Genomic DNA, 19,147 nt, shown 5'->3' on the forward strand with positions numbered 1-19,147 from the left:
AATCTTAAATTTTCCAACGTTTACCTGTATTTATCAAACTGTGACTGAAAATAAATTGACAGGTTGAGTGTGTGTGTGTGTGTGTGTGTGTGTGTGTGTGTGTGTGTGTGTGTGTTCCCTCTGCTTTCATAGTTTGTGGGCAGTGCATACCTATTGACATCAAGCAACTAACTAGTAGAACAAGAGAAATCTCCCAGGATTTTAAAAGAATTAAGATGGGAATACTTCTTGTTTTTCTGTTAGAAACATTTGAGGAAGAATATTTTTATGAGCTCCACCTCGTCCGTCTGTAGGGTCGTCACGGCACCTGCTGTCCTCATTCTTTCCACGTGAACATCTTCATCCTCTTCTCCAGGCTCCTCTGGGTTTGGAAAAGCTCTAGAGCTTACAGGGGAAATTCTAAAACCAACACAGAGTGTTAAAGTTATCAGCCGTTGAAATGGTTAGAAACGGGACACAACTCCATCTTTCTTCTCCATTGTGTACCTTTCAAATGCCCCGATTTCTTTCATCAACTACTCAAAGGATGCTGCTATTATTCAGTTTTGATTTTTCATAAATATAGTTCTCTTAGTTTTTCATGACATTTTCCCCCCTTTAACTAGCAAAGCTAGTCTCCTCACTCTGCACTGAGAGGCTGCTGCACACCTCTCCCACCTTCCTTGCATAGAACCATGAGTTGAACCACTTCTGCTGTGTCCTCTGTCCATGGATTTTAAGGCAACTTTCATTGAGGAAAGAGTTAGAAATTGATTTGGGATATATTTTATAATTCCAAAAGTTTCATAAGAATGGAGGGCCAGAACGCGTGAAATTAGGAACATATCTGTCAATCCAGGGTGTGTGATCAACACCCAATGTTCATTTAGTTATTTCATGTGTTACCTCTTAGCAATGTGTCAGTCAGTCCTTCCACCTGCTGCTATCCAAAAAGACCGTCAGTCAGCCATAACAGAGTCAGCTGATTCTTTCCTTCACTCCCCTGGGCCACCTTAATTACTATGCTTGCTTGGTTTCCCTAAAACACAATGTCCTCTTGTCATTCTCTCTCTCTCTCATAACACTTAGGTTTGGATTTGATTTTTATTTTGTGGGGGAAAGCTAGGTGTGTGGGGTAGTGGTTTGAGTGAGAATGGCCTCCGTGGACTCAGACATGTGAATGCTTAGTCAGCAGATAGTGGAACTGTTTTGGAAGGGTTAAGAGGTGTGGTCTTGTTGGAGTAGGTGTGTCACCAGGGGTTAGCTTTAAGAGTTCCAAAGCCCATGCCAGGATCAGCCTACCTCTTTTTCTCCCTGCCTGCTGCCTGTGCATCGGGATGTAAAGCTCTCAGCTACTGCTCCAGTGCCATGCCGATCTGCTTCCTGCCATGATAGCTGTGGACTAACCCTCTAAAACTGTAAGCGAAGCCCCAATTAAGTGCTTCCTTTTATAAGAGCTGCCTTAGTAATGGTTTCTTCAAAGGAATAGGAGGGTGAATAAGACAGTGTGTAGAACATCTTGTGTATTGGTTGCTCATGAAGTAATTTTCAATACCTTCCTCATAATTCCCTATTTCAGTATGTTCCAAAATCCAGCTTCATTTATTTTCTTTTATACTCCAATATAAGCTTTTAACTTTGTCCTAGCTGTCTTCTTAAGTCTGTGGGGAAAGGCCATGCCTCTCAACCTTGGTCTTATTGCTCATGTTTATTTTCTTCTTGGACTGTCAACATCTAGTTAGTTGGTCATCTATATTTATCTGTTCTTTTAAAGATACTATCTCAGCTGGGCACAGTGGCACATAAGGCAGAGGCAGGTGGAGCTCTGTGAGTTTGAGGCCAGCTTGGTCTACAAAAGCAAGTCCAGGACAGCGAAGGCTATACAGAGAAACCTTGTCTAGAAAAAACCAAACCAAATGAAACCAAAACAACAACAACAACAAAAACCTCTCTTGTATTTAACTCAGGTGTACCAGTAAAATATCCATCTCTCATAATTTAGGGTCTTGTATATGCTAATGTTGCTTTTGTTACTAGGCTGAATTACAATAATTTTACCTGCAACACAGACCCTTACAAAGAATTCTGAACTCTCCCTACCTGCAACTAATTCATGCATATTAAAATGTCTAAAGAATAAAGATTAAATGAAAAATAAAATTCTATTTGAAATGCTCTCAACCTGAACACAGGGTCCACTCTCAATGACTTCTTCCTGACGTACTTTTCCAGACATCGAAGAACAAAAAGGAAAAGGAAGAAGTGGAGGTAAGGCTAGGAACAGAAATAGAAAACCGAAATTAGCTTCATCATAAAAACAAGTGTTTTCATACTGGAGTTAATTTAATGAGACTGACCATCTACAAAATGACATTTGATAATATTCTCACAAAGGTGAAGACAATCTATTTGATACTGTATGAATAGCTCTGTTGTTATTCCAAAAAAGAAATAATATAAGCATACTAATAATGGTCCAGGGAGAAGGCTCAGTTGGTAAAGATGCATGCTGCCAAGCCTGATGACCTAAGTTCAACCCCTGGGCCCCACATGGTGAAACGGGATAAATGACTCCCAAGCTCTGACTTCTACAAGTGTGCCTTAACATGCACTCCCAAACAAACAAACAAACAAACAAACAAACAAACACATAAGTAAATGTGGAAAGATACCAGCATAGAAGTAATGAGTTGATATAAGTATTCATGCTATTTAGAGTTTTGGCTCCATGCTGGTCATCAGATGATCAGTGTCATGTTAGTAGTTTGGATTTAAAGGTGTGTGTGTGTGTGTGTGTGTGTGTTCTTATTCCCAAAATGTACACACATTTTTTAAATTTGCTGAGACTTAAAGAAGCTCAAGTTGTACAGATATGTCTCCCAATGCAAAAACATCAAGAAGGAAATACCATCTTACTATCAGCAATGCCAGAAATGAGATGTGAGACTCTGACTCTCCTGAGTCATCCGAGGAGCCATAAGAAATCTGCAAAACAAGAAGACATGGTCAAGTGCACGTTCTTCTGCTCAAGGTTTGTCCTGTTTGTAATAACCTCTACGTAGCCTGGGAATCCATCAGGTAAAGTCTTTCTGAGTGTGAGTATGCTTTCCTTGTTCCTCAGTGTTTGCACGAACTTGAACTTGTCCTTGGGCCAGGATACAAGATACTGTGCTGTGAAACACTGGGGGTGAGGGTCGGGGTTGGAGCAGGGTTGTGGGCAGTGCTGGCCGGGCCTGCTGAAGATACAGACCAAGTATTTCTGAAGCAAACTGTCTTCTTGAGCTGTGCTCACCCAAGTCTCTGTTCTTATTTCCCCATGCCTCCTCTCTACTCTCCTCTAGGGACCCTTTATACATATCGGTCTTATCTCCTGGCATCCACTTTTGGAAACAATTATGACAATTCCCCAAAACAGACAAAATTCTTCATAGAGAGAATTGTACACATGTCCCATTAGATATCAAAAGAGGGGCAGCTCATTTCATCACGAGTAGAGGGTAATGGACCAATTTTATTTCTTGAGCTACGTTCATCAAGAGATATTTCTGGATCGTTTACTTCTCACTTTTGCTTATTCCGCTTGAAAAGTGAGTTCTGCCAATCCTACTGATTCACTCCCAGAAATTATTTTTCACATATTTCCCTCTGTTCTCGGAATGCTAATTCTTCCTTGAACATGTCACACACAGTTAATGACTGCGATTCTTTTTGTTGTTGCTGTTGTTGTTTGCTTCTCGAGACAGGGTTTCTCTGTGTAGTCTTGGCTGTCCTGGACTCACTTTGTAGACCAGGCTGGCTTCGAACTCACAGCGATCCGCCTGCTTCTGCCTCCTAAGTGCTGGGATTAAAGGCGCATACGACACCACGCTCGGCCAACTTCTCCACTTGTACAACGAGTGCTGATGGGTTTTCATTCAGCCTCTCAGAGTTTACTCCACGGACGATGCTTTTCTCTCTTTCTATAATGAAGTTTACATGTCACATGAGCTAAGTATGACACTTCTTATGAAAAAATGGATAGAAAATATCTACCACCCTCCTGCTTCACCTTGACAGAAATGCATAGGCATGTTCACCTACAGGCACGCGTGTTTGCCTCTCTCTCTCTACTAGGCTCACTTAGTAAACCTGATGCTTTCATCAGAATCGACACTGTTAATGTCACCAGTGACATTCATGTCTATAGACAGAATGGTCTTTTCCCAGTTGTCATTTTTCTAGACCATCCAGTAGCATTCAGTGGTTTAACTGCTCACATAGAAACACCCTTGGAATCTGACACTTAGCTGCCGAGGCGGAGTTTCCGGGAGGGGATCCTGCACTCAGAGGCCAGCCAGCCATTTCTCTGGCTCCTTTTCACACTGATTTACTGACTCTTCTTCTCTCCAAACCTCTTAATTTTGGAGCTCAAAGTCAAGCTTCTGCCTCTCTTTTTATTTCACCTATTTCCTGTGTGGCTTACATTACTCTGTTATGTTGATGCCACTGACACTGATAAACTGATGACTCTCAGCCAGTCTGCTGTGTTCTCAATCTCCCATAGACTAAATGCCAGATCTGTGTATCCAACTGCCTGCTGAGTGCCTTTTCTCAGGCATCTATCAGAAGCCTTAAACCTAGCATGCCCTAACCTGCACAGAAGAGGCGTATCTCTTGTGCCTCCTGGTAGGTTCCCTGGAACGAAGGCTGTAAAATGCTGCTCCTCTGGAGTTTCCTTTGGCCTTCATAAGCTAGAGCAGCAGGGCTTTTCAACTCAAAATGAAGATGGCCAGACTTTGCACAGCCAGGGGACTGACTGGCTTTCCTCAGTGCCTATGCACTTTGATGGTGGTAGGAGGAGAAGAAAGTTACTTACCTCGGAAAAAATGAATAAGGAGCCAGGCAATGTGAAGGGAGGTATTAAAAGGGTACAGAACAGGAGTCTTAGAAAGTCATCCAAATCTATGTCAATAGTAACTAGGGCAAAAATGGTGACCTGAAACGACAGCACAGCATGGTGTCACTAAAGCACAGTGGCATGAATCGAAGCTTATTTTTTAAAGAGAACAGGAATTCATTTCATCAATTCCTGTTACACATTTCTATCTCATTCTCTATAGCATTGCCATTGTATTTTTCCTCTACGTCACAAACGGTGCCATAATTTTTATTGGAATGTAATGTGTAAAGCTCAGATTTTTATGATGACATTTTTGGTTGTTCATTTCTATACATCTTATTTTTTACTTCAGTGTAAGTCTTGCATGTGAGAAGAATGTGATCTTGCCTTAATCTGGGCCCAAGGTGAAAACAGCCTTGGGATGCTTGACCCCACTGAGACTTTGTCTCTACAAACAGAAAAACATCTTAGTATAGATTCAGAGGGAAGAAGGGTTAGCCCAAGACAAAAGACAGGGGCCAGTGACCATCGATGGGAGGAGGGACCAGGAGAGCAAGAGAACAGAGCTTCCTGCCCATGGCAGGGCGGCACAGTGTGGGGAGTTTAAGGACTGGTGGTCCATGAGTGGTGCGGCTTCTTCTGTAGAACAGATGATCTGCAGCACTCCTGAGAATTACACCAGGGGAATTGCCCCACAGAACTGATACCCAGAAAGTTTCATTCTTGTTCTCCTTAATCTCCTTTCCCTCCTGTTTACAATAGTCGGGTTGTAAGGGAGGTACATGCTTTTAATAAATTCGTAGTAAAGTAAAATTCTTACGGAATTGGAGGCAACACTTGCATATGTTTTCAAGTCTACGCATACTGGCTACCAATTTTCACAGCTTCGCTTAATCAAGGCTCCATCACTAAGCTACAGACCCAGTGATATTCTCTTATCTGTAAAATTACTTTCCAAAATAACTATTCAGCTTTATGGTTTTTTTTTTCCAGTCTAAGTGTTTAAATATACTATTTTTCTAAATGTATTTAATCTTCAGGCACATTTTGTATTGTAGTTAATTCTTAGGTTTTGTTGAAGTTACAGTAACATGTATCTGCCATTGTACTATGTGGAGCACTTCATTGCCCTGAAAGTCTCCATGCTTACCTAGTCATCTTTCCTCCCGCATAAATCCTGGTAACCAATAATGTCTTTATTATTTTCATAGTTTTTTCTGGGATTTCATGTCATTGGAATCATGACATGGAACTCTTTCTTGTCGTCTTTAAGTTTATTTCATGTCTTTCCAGGTATTGATAGCTAATTTTTCTTCATAGTAAATAATATTCCATCCATTTATTCAGCTATTTACCATTTTGATATGTCTTGATTGGCTGTATATTTAGGCAATTACTAATAAAGTTGCTATAATCATTTGCTAAACTTTTATGTGTAGTAAATGGTTTTATTCATTTTTTTTGCTTTGAAGAACCTTCATAAGAAACTCATTCCTTGAGCTTATATTGATATAAACAATTTATTTGCAAGATATACCAGAGGTGACCGTATAAAGGATAATTACTAAGAATTCCACTGCTAAGCATCTATATATCCCCAAATACATGTATACATGCATACATATATGTGCCAAAGTACACTCAATACTGACTTCCTGTCACTATTAATAATAACAGCCCTAAACAGGAAGCCATTTGACACACATCAGCAATGGCTACATCAAACACAGCATGTCCAGTGTAGTAATGGAAAGAAATGAACAGCTGTGGGACAGAAATCTCTACCTCGAGGATCCCTCAAGCTTTGTATATATATACGTCCACACATATAATTCAACTTAAATAGAATCTATGAATATCTTAGAGAATCTAGAATTTTCTAGAAAGAATTATTAATTTGTCATTATGCTTGGTACAATGTTTAAAATATATACTCCTTGGGGATGGAGAGGTCTGGCATTTAAGAGCACTTGCTGTTCTTCCAGGGGACCCAGCTTTGCTTCCTAGCGGACACATAGTATCTTACAACGTTCCCGATGCCAGTTCTATGGAATCTGATGTCCTCTTCTGAACTCCACATGATCTAGGCACGCATGGGGCACACATACATACAAGCAAGGAAAACACTCATATACATAATATGAAATAAGTAAGTCTAAAACAAATTTTAAGTAAAAAAAAAAAAAAAAAAAACGTGCTACTGGATTTTTCAAGAAAGCATCAAAATTAAACAAGGAGCATGGTATGCATACTTACAATTAAGAAGAAAAATGACCAAATGGCACTATTTCTTCTGCCATTACGAAAAATGAATGAAATCACATATGTCAAGAAAACAAGAGACGATGCATACCCAATGGTACATGAGATCTGAGAACAGATACATTCCAGTTACATAGATGAAAACTATTTAAGGGTACTCACACTTGCCCCTCACCTCTTTAAAATAATAGTACATGTAATTTTGCATTCTTTGGAATAACAACAACAACAACAACAACAACAACAACAACAACAACAATAATAATAATGGTAGGGGATCTTAGGCAGGAAGAAAGGGAATAAAAAGGTTCCCTGCTGCTCTCTCCTTTCCAGGCACCATTTGAGATCTGAATACCAACATGGCTGTTTCCTCTCAAATCATTGTCCTACTACTGGTTGCTAATACCCTGGCAGATGAGAAATTTTAAATTTTAAAAACTCAAAAGAAGACAAACTTTGAGTGTTGAAACATTTCCAAATGGCTTGTAGCACATTGTCAAGTACCAGCCTTCCATGGCTTGATTTAAAAAAAAAAGAAAAAAAAGTAAAGCTGTAAAGAAACACTTCTATGTGCAGTGGATGGAGATTTGCACAGTGATGCACAACTGGCCATGGCGCAGAGGATGAGAGACTACAGGATGCTGAGTCCTAAATGGAATGCAGCTCTCCCCATGGCTCCGACATCAACGGCAGGAGACGGGTTGCAATAACAGTAAGAGTGGTGGAAGGAACATCTGGACACAGCATGGCGGCTGCCCACATGGACTCGCAGCAGTTTTGGTAGCACACACCAGATCTGTGCAGGCCCAAGACTGACCAAATCCCAACACGGAGAGAGGAGTTGGGCGTACAGTTCCACCCCAAGGCATGGAGTACTGGCAAACATTAGCTGCCGAGAGACTGTTCTCTGAGAGTGTAGCCCCTGGCAAGATGCATGATCTCCAGTGGAGGACCACACTTGTAACAATATTCTGGCAGCCCAGATTGGTCTTTTAAGATTTTTTTTTTTTTTTAAGAACATAAAACATGAAAACCAGGTTGGCTTCCCTTCAAAACAGGAGTCACATTGTTGTTAAGTCCCGTACCCTACAAGAACAGGTTTTCATTTTCAGTTAAGAATAAGTTTCTGTTTTCTAAATGTGATGTACCTTATAAAATATGGTTTTTAAACTATGCAGAATTTGTAATCCCATGATACATGACTGCCTTTTGTCTTATAAAAATATGTTTTCAGGATACCTTGCTCTTCACCTGTGACCACCAACCCCATGATGTGTGATTCCCCACCTACAACATGTCTATTCTTGCTTTTTCACCATATTCTCCCTAACAGCCAATTGTCTCACCCCTGAAAATGCGCTTGCAGCTGTTTTCTATTAACTTTACAGCTTTACCTCATACAAAGGACCTCAAAAAGCTATCGTGGGACTGCTCTCTCAGCTTAGGGTGAGAACCAGTTGGCCAGTCCTAAGTGCACCTTTAAAATAAAGCTTGCTGACTTTCTATCAATCAATTCAGTTTTTTCTGAGTATGTTTTACTTAAAATAATAACAAATACACTTCTCTCAATTTTGTGTTGGAGGCTAGTCTGATGTATTTTGATGCTAATTATTGCTTACTGTCTCTGTGACCCCATCTGTACCTTGCCTATGAGCCTAAATTGTTTGACTAATAAAAGACCATAACACCTGGGCAGGGCAAATCGGATAGGCGGTCCAGGGCTTGGGGAAACAGAGAGAATCTTGGGAGGGGAGAGACCAGAGGAGAGGAAAGGAGCAGGGGGCTGCGCCGTCATGGGTTAGGTGGAAGGGAAGTACATGGCCAGCACGGATGGAGGATGTGGCCCAGATGAAGAGCGTTAGCAAGTATTTGGGATTATGGATGGGAGGTAGCTTGATAGAAGTTATTAGAACCAAGTGACATGGTATTGGGACAGGGATCCCATTCCTGCCCCACTATGGGAAATAGTTTAGGGGATTAATATCTGCCCTGCCCCAGGTTAACTAAGGCTATTTTTAAAATATAACAGATGTCTGTATCTTGATTGCTTGCTTGCAGGTTAGAAAATACTGCCGCAATAATAATTATAGGCCTGATAATAAACATTATTAGCCATACTGGTATTTTAACCACAATAATTTTGTATTTGGGATTCCGCCTTATGATAGAAGGGTATAAATTATTGGGCTCTTGAAGAATAAGAGCTCTCTGAGTGCCTTTGCTTGGGACAGTGTTTAAAATAGTATTTACCACTCCCTGCCTTGTATATTGTAAATTTCCAAATTAGAAGTGATTTACTGACAGTAGGAATCACAGTTCTTTGTAATCAACTTGCTCTATTTTCTAACTCAGTTATTGCTATTTGGGCATAACTTTTGAAATATTAAGAAGCAAAGGGGGAAATATATTTAACTAAATATTCAGAGTGCTGTCGAATTGATAACAGTTGTGTATTCCCTCATATGTGTGAAATTGTTTCATTAGCTTTCCCTAAAATAAACCACCTTATTTGTCATTTGCTATAAAAAAAATAAAATAAAGCTTGCTTTAATTGTTGAATCGTGGAAGTGAGTTTTTGCCTCTCATATTTGGGATTAACAAAGTTTGAGTAGGTAAATACGATCAAAACACGCATGAAATTCTCAAAGAACTAGTTTAAAATAAGATAAAAACATCGATGGCCTCTCAGTAGGGAGTAATAGGCCTCAGGGTGCTTGGAACTATTGGCAAGGTTCATGGTAGGGGCTTCGAAGCGGCCCAACAACGGCATTGTAAAAGGGAAAACTGACAATGTAAGATGCTCTCCTTTTAGTTGTTCATGGTCCAGAGCTAACACAACTTAAAAGTGAGCGGGTAATAAGTGCTAGTTACTTCCTATGTGTTCTCTCGTCTTCGGCACATCTTGAGGCATCATCCCCTCCCCCCAGAGAAACTGTCAGCTGACTACAAGGCTAAGTCAAATAAATAATAGTGTGCAACCGTTCCCACTCCGCTGATCTAAACGTGCATAGAGCTACTTTCGGGCTGATTGTGTGCCAAAGTCCTCACCACCCTGCGAAAGGACAATGTTTGCATTCTGTCAGTGAAAACCAACTAGGACAAGGACTCTGCCCACCTCACTCTTTCTCACGTTGCCTCCAAGGTCTATGTTTTTTGCTTGCGCTCTGTTAAAGTTTAACTACCTCTTTCCCTTTCTTCCGGCTCACTTCTTTTGGCAGATGCTGTTGTTTCAAGTGTGCATAGGATTTTTCTCTTTGGAACCCCAACAGATTATTCTCAAGTTCCTTTCTGAGTAATGTTCATAATTCTATTATCAATGGGACTCGGATTGAACCCGCAAAAGGGACTTTGTGACCTTATATTACTGAATTTGTGGAAAAGATGGTCTAATAAAACTTCATCCCAAAATGTAAGGATTTAGAAATCTTTATCACTTACCTGAATTAACAGGCTTTCAAAGATAAACATAATCTCCACGTGTCTAAAAACACAGTCCATTATTTGCATGAGAAGGACAATCAGGAAGTACAGGGGGACGTCCACCATAGCCTGTCCACACCAGTAAGCAGACGGGTAAAGGCCTGAAATCCACAGCTGGGAAAGAACCTTTTTCTGGTAAGAAATAAATGAATAAATAAATACGCAGAAAGATCATCATAAAATCCTGAAAAGCTGAGACTAGGAAAACCATAAATGCATGACTAAAGCAACTATTTTTAGTACATTTCTTTAATAATTGTTTCTCTTGTTTGGCAAATGTCATTTGCCACGGCCCTACACAAGAGGGACTGATAATATTCCAAGTTGAAACCTAGATTGACCCAACTCTTCATAAGGCTATTCAACTAGGAATTAGGTAGGAATTGCTGAATACTGTCAAGAGTATTGATGTTAATGATAGGTCCTTATTAAACACCTTTTTATGTTTAATTTAATTTAATTTGATTTTTTAAAAAAAGGTAAACTGTTGGGCATGATTCTTTGAGTGGATGCTGTCAAACTCTTATATTTGGTTGCTTTGAGCAGTGACAGTAACTCTAGTTCCAGGGGATCTGAGAGCCTCTCTTTACCTCCACGGGCAGTATATACACGTGATATATAACAGACAAGCAGACAAATGTTTTTATACTTAAAATAAGTCTTTAAAAATAGGGAAATGGCCCATTATCCATGGAATTCATGAGAAACAACAGAATAGGCACAAATTAAAGAAAAATATTCCTGCTTTAATGGTTTTCATTCCTAGTAAAGAAGAAACACTTAACAAATGAGAAAAGTTCGATGGGCATATGTACCATTTATATGCTTCTTAAACGAGTTCATACGGCAGTGATGGAAATCTATTCAGACTCATTAAACAGGAAAAGGCCTTGGCTAAAATTACTTTTGTGCTGAGACATGAGTAACAAGAAGTCTGATGTGCAACAAATAGGGTGGAGGAGAGGAAAATTTGTCTCAAAGAATGGTTACAAGTTGCCATTTACTACTGGTTGGCGGTATTTTCCTGTTTAAGGAAAAATGCACTTTATTCGTATTTTGACAGCCTATTATTAAAATGATCGATTACACATCGCAGGAAACACATACCATTAGATTTACTACCTGCATGTAAATCTATGTTCATAAGAGTTGAAGGAAAATTTTCCTGGGCATGAGAGATATCTGAAGACTTTAATGCTTCTTACCTTGTAGTCACTGATGCTGCCCATCGCAATGTAAGGGGTGAGACTGGCCGCCGCCAGTATCCAGAAGTACGCGTTGCTCATGTATACATGATCATAATACATATAATCCTGAAATCATGCACACATGGTGAGCAGATGGAAAGCTGGCCTTTCATTGATTTATACTGTCTTTACCATAGCAACCAAATAAATGAACTGTGCTGACCCCTCAGAGCCCTTGGTCTCAAGGCTGGTTTGTAGCATGAAGCTCCAGTCTCCTACACTAAAATTACAGTATCTCACACATCAAGAGCATTTATATCTATGTCTATAGTTAAGTATCTCTCTTTCTACACACACACACACACACACACACACACACACACTTCACCAGAGAACTCCTACACCTTCGGCAAAGTGGCTGGATACAAAATTAATTTTAAAAATTGGATCAGTAGCTGTCCAGTATACAAACGACAGGTCTTCCATTTAACCTTGCTGTGTTGATACCACGAGCCTATTCCATTGCTTCTAAAATCACCTTGTTACCAAGAATGTGCCTGCTCTTGGGACTATGTGTGCGTCCCTGATTTCAGTAGGATTGCTTTAAGTTTCCCTCCATTTAATTTGATGTTGGCTATAAGCCTGCTGGATACTGCCTTTATTGTGCTTAGGTATGTGCCTTGTGTCCCTCACCTTTCCACGACCCTTGCCCTGATCTAGACACTGTTAGACAGTGTAAGCATACACGGGCAGCATAGTTTAAATCAGACAGTCTAAGAAATGCAGCATTTGATATAACGAGGAGCTACTTTAACATGAGATAAGGCTATTATAGTTGTTCTAAAAAAGGTTCTTTATATTAAAATATAGTGTGTGTGTGTGTGTGTGTGTGTGTGTGTGTGTGTGTGTTTATACATGCACGTGTGTGTGAGCATGCAGGGAATAACTTTTTAAGAATCAGCTCTTTCCTTCCACTATGTGGTTCACAGGGGATTGAACTCAGGACATCAGGCTTGGCAGCCAACACCTTTAGCAACTGAGCCATCTTATCAACTGCAACAATTATTTCCTTTAAGATATATACAGTAAAATATGTATAGATAAAGTGATACGGTCTTATATTTAATTCAACATAATCTTAAGGCTATATACTTATAATAATTGAATTGCCTTGTAAATGTGGGAGGTTATTAAATTCTCTTTTAATGTGTTTGAAACTTTATATAATAGTTATCTTTAGAACAAGAACTATTCTAATGGCTCCATTTATAATCACTCTAGTCTAGTCAAAGGTGAACATTCTGAACTGAAATCTTCTTTTAATGCATCTTCAAGCAAAACAGTACTAACAGCAATAATGCTAAGCACTATAGTTTTTGGGCAAACTGCCTAAGTATTTATGCCTCAGTTCTTGCCCGTATACTACCTTGACTAATTTAGCCATGTGTACACATTGCAGCATTTTATTCTGCAGAGATTTTTGTGGTGAAATTTTATCTGTACACTTTGTAAAACGGTGTATTAAAGACTACAAAGAAAAAATCAAGTTGATTTTTTAAAAAGAAGGGTGCATAGTCAGACATTGAAAACTGCTGCTATTCAAATATGATCCCTTTATCAAGGGCTGCAAAGGGTTCCACGCCAAAGGTTGTCCAATTAGTTGTACTTCCTGTAGTCTCGTTGCCCCTAAACCATACTGTTTATACTGTTTTGTAATCACAGCCAAGCAGTGCAGAAATATATGTTGTTATATGTGTGTGTGTGTGTGTGTGTGTGTGTGTGTGTGTGTACATCCATGATTATTGAGTTAATAAGATTTGATTAGATGTGTTTCTTGCATCCAAGGCCTTCTTTTACTCACATCGAGAACTGTGCTTCTGTCCGTCCGAATGCGTTGAGAAGAATTAAAGATTCCAAGCAGCCCGTTACTAATAATATCCATGAGGACTGGAAAGCAGTTTAGTCTCTTGGTGTTACATGCTATTGAAAATCTGAGATCCTAAAATATAACAAGAGTTTCTTAATTCTAAGAAGACAACTGTAAAACTTAATGGCAGATTATGCTAGAAAACCATTGAAATCACTGATACTGTAGTAAAACCATAACAGAAAAAAACACCATTGCCTGTGTTATTTAATTCCTAATATACTTAAAAGAATGCAGCACTTTGATATGGATTTCTACCTCACCACCTCCAAACATCGACCACATGACTATTTGTGCCCAGCATCTCACAAAATTGAAAAATCAAGTAACATTTAGTAGCAACAGTGGCATGAATGTTATGGGTCTAACTAACCACTCTGGTTGGATTTTAAGACCTACCGCATAAGATGGAGCTCTTAGCTGGCACTGTTATCAAGAACAAGAGACCTGTGGTTAGATAGGTCACTGCTCCTAGAAGGGAAAGTACTACAATTTTTCTGCTAAACGAACACAGTTTTATATTAACTCCTAAAGATTTATTGCTATGCCCAGAAATCTCTCAACCCCTTATCAAGGAAGCGTCTTGCAGTAGGTGGACATTAACAGAGAACCTCAGTTGGCCAATGTGCAGAGGATATGAGACTGTCTACTTATTGGCTCTAAATGAAACATCTTTAGCAGATACTCTCCCCAAAGGGCTGAATAATCTTCAAGGAATAGGGGGAAGAAAGATTGTGAGAGACCAAGGTGAAGGATGACAAGGAAAAGGTGTTTTCTGAACACAACACGTATATCACACATTTGAACTGACAGTAGTGTGACAGCATGTGAGGAATCTATGTAAACGTAAGCAGGAAGAAATCGCTGCATGGAGTGGGAGAGGCAGGCACCAAGTTACACTCCTAGTTGAAGGGCTATTGGCATTTGGTAGCTTCCAGGGTAAGGGTGTGGTGCCTGGTAGGTCAACCTCACTCTAAAGCAGGCCCTAGATCTGAGAGTAGAGGGGCAATTCAAATGACCTGATGGAAAGTTGAGAGATGGATGGATGGATGGATGGATGGATGGATACATACATACATACATACATACATACATACATACATACATACATAGAACTTAAAGTTGTATGGGTAGGGAGCTAAAGGAGTTATGGGAGTTTGATCAAAATTTAAGAATTTGAGTGACAATCGGTATCTATTATATCTCATCTCTTTTAACTTAAATCATCTATCTTGATCTAAGAACATCTTGTCTCCTAACCAACTAAACTTGATTGTAGGACCAAACTGTCTGGTCTTCAACCCCCATCAGAGACTTGAGCAGGAATAAAACTTAAATGCCTGAGTGAACCAGAAGTGCAGGTTAGTATTCAGAAATTTAGACCCAACAAGATAGGAGAGATGTTTACTTCAAGTTTGATAAATACAAATAGCCATATCACTATGAATGTAACATTTATATAAGTCCTGCTTGTCTCATGGTTCCTCCTGCTGTATATAGTTTATTTTATTCATGTATAATAATATAAATGTATATGTCAAAAAAGAAACATATAAAATAATTTTTTTTAATTTAAGAATTTATAAAATTCCTACAGAATTAAATAAAAGATTATATTTTTAAAATTTTCTCCAAGATCTAGGAAAGTGGTATAAACGAGAGAGCAGAATGGAGATGCAGCAGGCTGAAGATTCAAGGCCAAATCTAAACTGAGCAGCTATTTTCAGTTTCACTGAGAATACAGTTTAAAATAATTAAAGAAGCAAGGTTTAACTGATAAAAAAAATTGTAATTATTATTAAATCCCTCGATAGTTATATTGGAGCTTGCAAGCCAATAATCACAGCTTAGCTTCTCTTACAAAAACTGGGAAAAATCTCATTTGTATCAAGTCAGCCTTTCACATCAGTTAATTTGAGTTATTCAAACTGAACCTCCACAATCCACCTTTGGCAAAACACAGCCATGAAGTCTAACATACCTTTGCGTCACCCGAAACAGTGACAGCACCGTTGTATAGTACCTCTTCTGTGCCATTTCTGGCTCCCAGGGCATCCATGTCTAACGCTATGCTCTGCTGCCTTAGTGACTCTACAAAGTTATCAATGCTTGAACCTACCATGAAGGCAAATCAGAGGAAACAAAGGTAAGGTAATTAGTACAAAAAGAAACAAAAAATTAAATGAGATAACTCAAAGCATGTCATTACTGCCTACAGATATCCTTAAAAGGCAGAATTAGAGCTGAGTACAAAAATCTGTTAACTTGATCATGTATATAATAAAAATTCTCTACATAAATCCTAAAGTTTATCAGTATTTCTAGTATTTTATAGTGTCTAGGAGAGTAACTAACCGCATAGTAGAATGCATATTTTAGAATGCATGAGGTCCTGGGTTCATCGGCAGGCATCACAAAAATAAAATAAAACAAAAAACACAATTAACCAACCAACAGTATGATCTTTGGTGACTTTAGTATTGATCTTCTTATGAATTTGGAGCATTTTGTTCTCAGAGCCCAGAAATTTTCGGGAATTACAAAATGACACAGTAAGATCTCAAAGACAAGTCAACAACATGCCTCCCTAAAGCCTTGGTCTTTACGCAAACTCCCAAAGCTGTGTTTCTAAAACAAACCCTAAATGTGTGCTTTTTATTTTTCTGTCTGGCCTCATAAATGTTTTGTAAAATACACAGATAAATTCTTTTCCTTGTATTTTATGTTTTCCAGGCACTCTCCCACCACACCCCTAAAAATGTGTTCGGGTGTTACAGCTTACCCGTTTTGTTGATGACCAGCAAGCGGGTCAGAGGATCCTGTGGTGGCTGTCCTGGTGAAAGGAAATACATACTTGGAGACAGTCCCCATCTGTAACTTTTGTGGGATATCATATAGAGTAGATGTTCCAAAAGTTGGGGGAGAAAGCTAATGCCAATTAGCAATAACCTACGTGGAGGAAAATAAATGTTAAAATAGCAACAATTAATAGCCTATATCAGCTTTTGTGGGGCTCTGTGTGTCAGCGGATTAGGGGTGGTGATAAAACACAGGCATGGGGCGTGTTCAAATCATGTTGCTTCTGCCTCCTTCTTTCTAAAACGAGATCGTCCACTTATTGCCAACTCCTGCTTTTGGCATTTCTTGTGGGCCTTCCCAGTCGCTGATTCTGACAGCTTGATTTCTGTGCTAGAAAAGGTATCGGGTAGTCCAAGTGAGCCTTGAATTTGCTATGTAACTCAGGATGACCTAGAACTTCTGATCCTCCTGCCTCTACGTCTTGGGTGCTGGGATTACAGGCGTAATAAAAATCTCAGGTAAGACCTGATACTCTGAATATACTAGAAGAAAAAGCAAGGAATGGGGGCAAATGTCCAGCCCTGTCAACTTGTCTAACAACTCGGGTCTGGGGAGGTGGAAAGTCCCCATGGAGAGCATATTCCTGATGGTTAACTAAACTGGCATAGCAGAAAACCGCCTTCCAAATAATTGTATCTACCTGCAAACAAAAGCAGCCCTCAGCCATCATCCGAGAAACCTCTCCTTACAAATGAGCAATGGTGAGTGCAGAGATTCAAGGCTGCCTACGATGAAGGAAACAAGCAGAGGATGTGGATCCGGCCCCAAACAAGCCAGTGAGATCATCCCCGCTAACACTCGGGGAGCATTGCAGAAGAGGGAGCCGGAAGTGTGTAAGAGCCAGAAGATGGGATGGAGGATTATGAGCTTAAATAGTACTATGAATTCAGACACCTGGGGTACCCTGGTCTTGGATGGGAAAATACTTGACTGTGAAATGGAGCAGATTTCCTCTTGGGTATTCCATTACAGTAATATGTCTGGTTTAATTTAATATATGTGCTAAAATCAAACAAGAGAACCAATTGTGTATAGGAGTGCTTGGAAAGATGTGAGTGTTTAAAAGTGTTTGCAAAGCCTTCAGAGTGTAGAGTTAGGTTTGCAGCATGAGGCAGCACTTATCAATGAGCTGGGAGGTGAAGCTGCAGGGGTTTGTTACAGCAGGCACTTGATGCCATTGAGAAGATAAATAAGAGAGGCACAGAGCCTTGGTGCTCAGCCTGTTGGCAGCCTGTTTTCAGAGTGATGATCTGTCCTGTGACTTTCGGTTTCCAATCCACATGGTAGTGCAAGGCAATTCCTTAAAACCAATCCCTATCTATCTATGCCACTGTCTATCCATCCATCCATCATCTATCTATAAACTGTCTGTCTATCTATCTATCTATCTATCTATCTATCTATCTATCTATCTATCTACCTATCTTCTCTCTCCCTCTGCCCTCTTCCTAAGTGCTAAGAGATTTTGGTGTCTTGGGGAAACAGAAAATGAGGTCTTTAGTAAGGACAAAAATCCACGTGCAATTAAAATAATCCCAAGTTGTATATATTTTGATTCCATATCCACAAAGGAGGGTGGTTGTTTTTTTTTGTTGTTGTTTTTGTTTTTTGTTTTTTGTTTTTTGTTTTTATGAAATGTTTAGGAGGCTATCCGCAATTACCGAGATTTATTCTGTCTACTTTTCACATTGTGCTCTCAACCCATTCAGAGACTCACATGATCAGCAGGCTTTTCTTTTCGTTCTTGAGCTTGAGGAAGCGGACCTTTGCAACTGCACAGAGCTGCTGCCTCCACAGCGCCATGCCACGCACCATGCTTCCTGATAAGTCCAGAGACAGCACCTGCTCCAGCTCGACAAGGTTTCCCATGCCTCCTGCCCCATCGCCTTGTAAGTGCCCACAAACCCCGACATCTGAAACATAAGATCAGTCACCTAAAACATGCCAGTTTACTGTGCATTGTTTAACTTTCCCCACAACCATTTACTCAACAGGAAGTTCCACCATTGGTGTTGAGAGCAAATATGCAATGTAATCCAGGGTTGTATTAAAGCAACTACTGAGGAAATGGGAAAGAAGCAAACTATTTGAGACGATGAAAGAGAAAAGTTGTAATTTTTAAAAAAGGCATATGCAGCTTTCTTATGACACGTTCTAGGAAATCCATGAAAATAAACCTATGCAGAAGTGTCCTTGTTGCAAGAGATAAACCACCTTGGTGTATCTAGCCAAAGTAAGCGAGTACACACAGAAGCCCCTCATGCTTTTCAGTTCATAAGGATGGTGGATGTGAGGTTTCTGATGCAGCCACATCAAACCTAGATAAGGGATTGGATCCAAGGTCACGGTGCCAAACACACACATTGTTTGATCAGCAGAACAGCAGTGACTGTACAGTGACCTAAGGACCAATCTGAGAACTACAAAACCCCAGGGCTGGTGATCCCCAGCTGAGAGGGCTCCAAACTGTGTGGATCGTGGGTGGTTTGGCCTTGGGCTACTTGACTAATACACAAAAAAGTCCCTGGGTCCCTGAAGGCACGATCTCATGCTCCAACAACTAGCCATAGGCCT

The 19,147-nt window shown here is 39.8% G+C and overlaps 1 protein-coding gene across 1 annotated transcript in view; it reads right to left on the bottom strand.

The window, feature by feature from the left end:
• The window catches only part of Abca9 (ATP binding cassette subfamily A member 9), a 79,521-nt gene that overhangs the window by 13,179 nt on the left and 47,195 nt on the right, over positions 1 to 19,147 (bottom strand). The window contains exons 19-29 of the mRNA XM_051158963.1: positions 18,291 to 18,486; positions 16,497 to 16,663; positions 15,696 to 15,829; positions 13,649 to 13,786; positions 11,806 to 11,913; positions 10,559 to 10,732; positions 7,115 to 7,228; positions 4,835 to 4,954; positions 2,896 to 2,964; positions 2,162 to 2,253; positions 279 to 399 (exon numbers count right to left, since the gene is read on the bottom strand). Coding sequence (XP_051014920.1) covers positions 279 to 399; positions 2,162 to 2,253; positions 2,896 to 2,964; positions 4,835 to 4,954; positions 7,115 to 7,228; positions 10,559 to 10,732; positions 11,806 to 11,913; positions 13,649 to 13,786; positions 15,696 to 15,829; positions 16,497 to 16,663; positions 18,291 to 18,486 — 1,433 coding nt within the window. The remainder of the gene's footprint in view (positions 1 to 278; positions 400 to 2,161; positions 2,254 to 2,895; positions 2,965 to 4,834; positions 4,955 to 7,114; positions 7,229 to 10,558; positions 10,733 to 11,805; positions 11,914 to 13,648; positions 13,787 to 15,695; positions 15,830 to 16,496; positions 16,664 to 18,290; positions 18,487 to 19,147) is intronic.

The sequence above is a fragment of the Acomys russatus genome, chromosome 16, assembly GCF_903995435.1.
Source record: "Acomys russatus chromosome 16, mAcoRus1.1, whole genome shotgun sequence".
Classification (NCBI taxonomy): domain Eukaryota; kingdom Metazoa; phylum Chordata; class Mammalia; order Rodentia; family Muridae; genus Acomys; species Acomys russatus.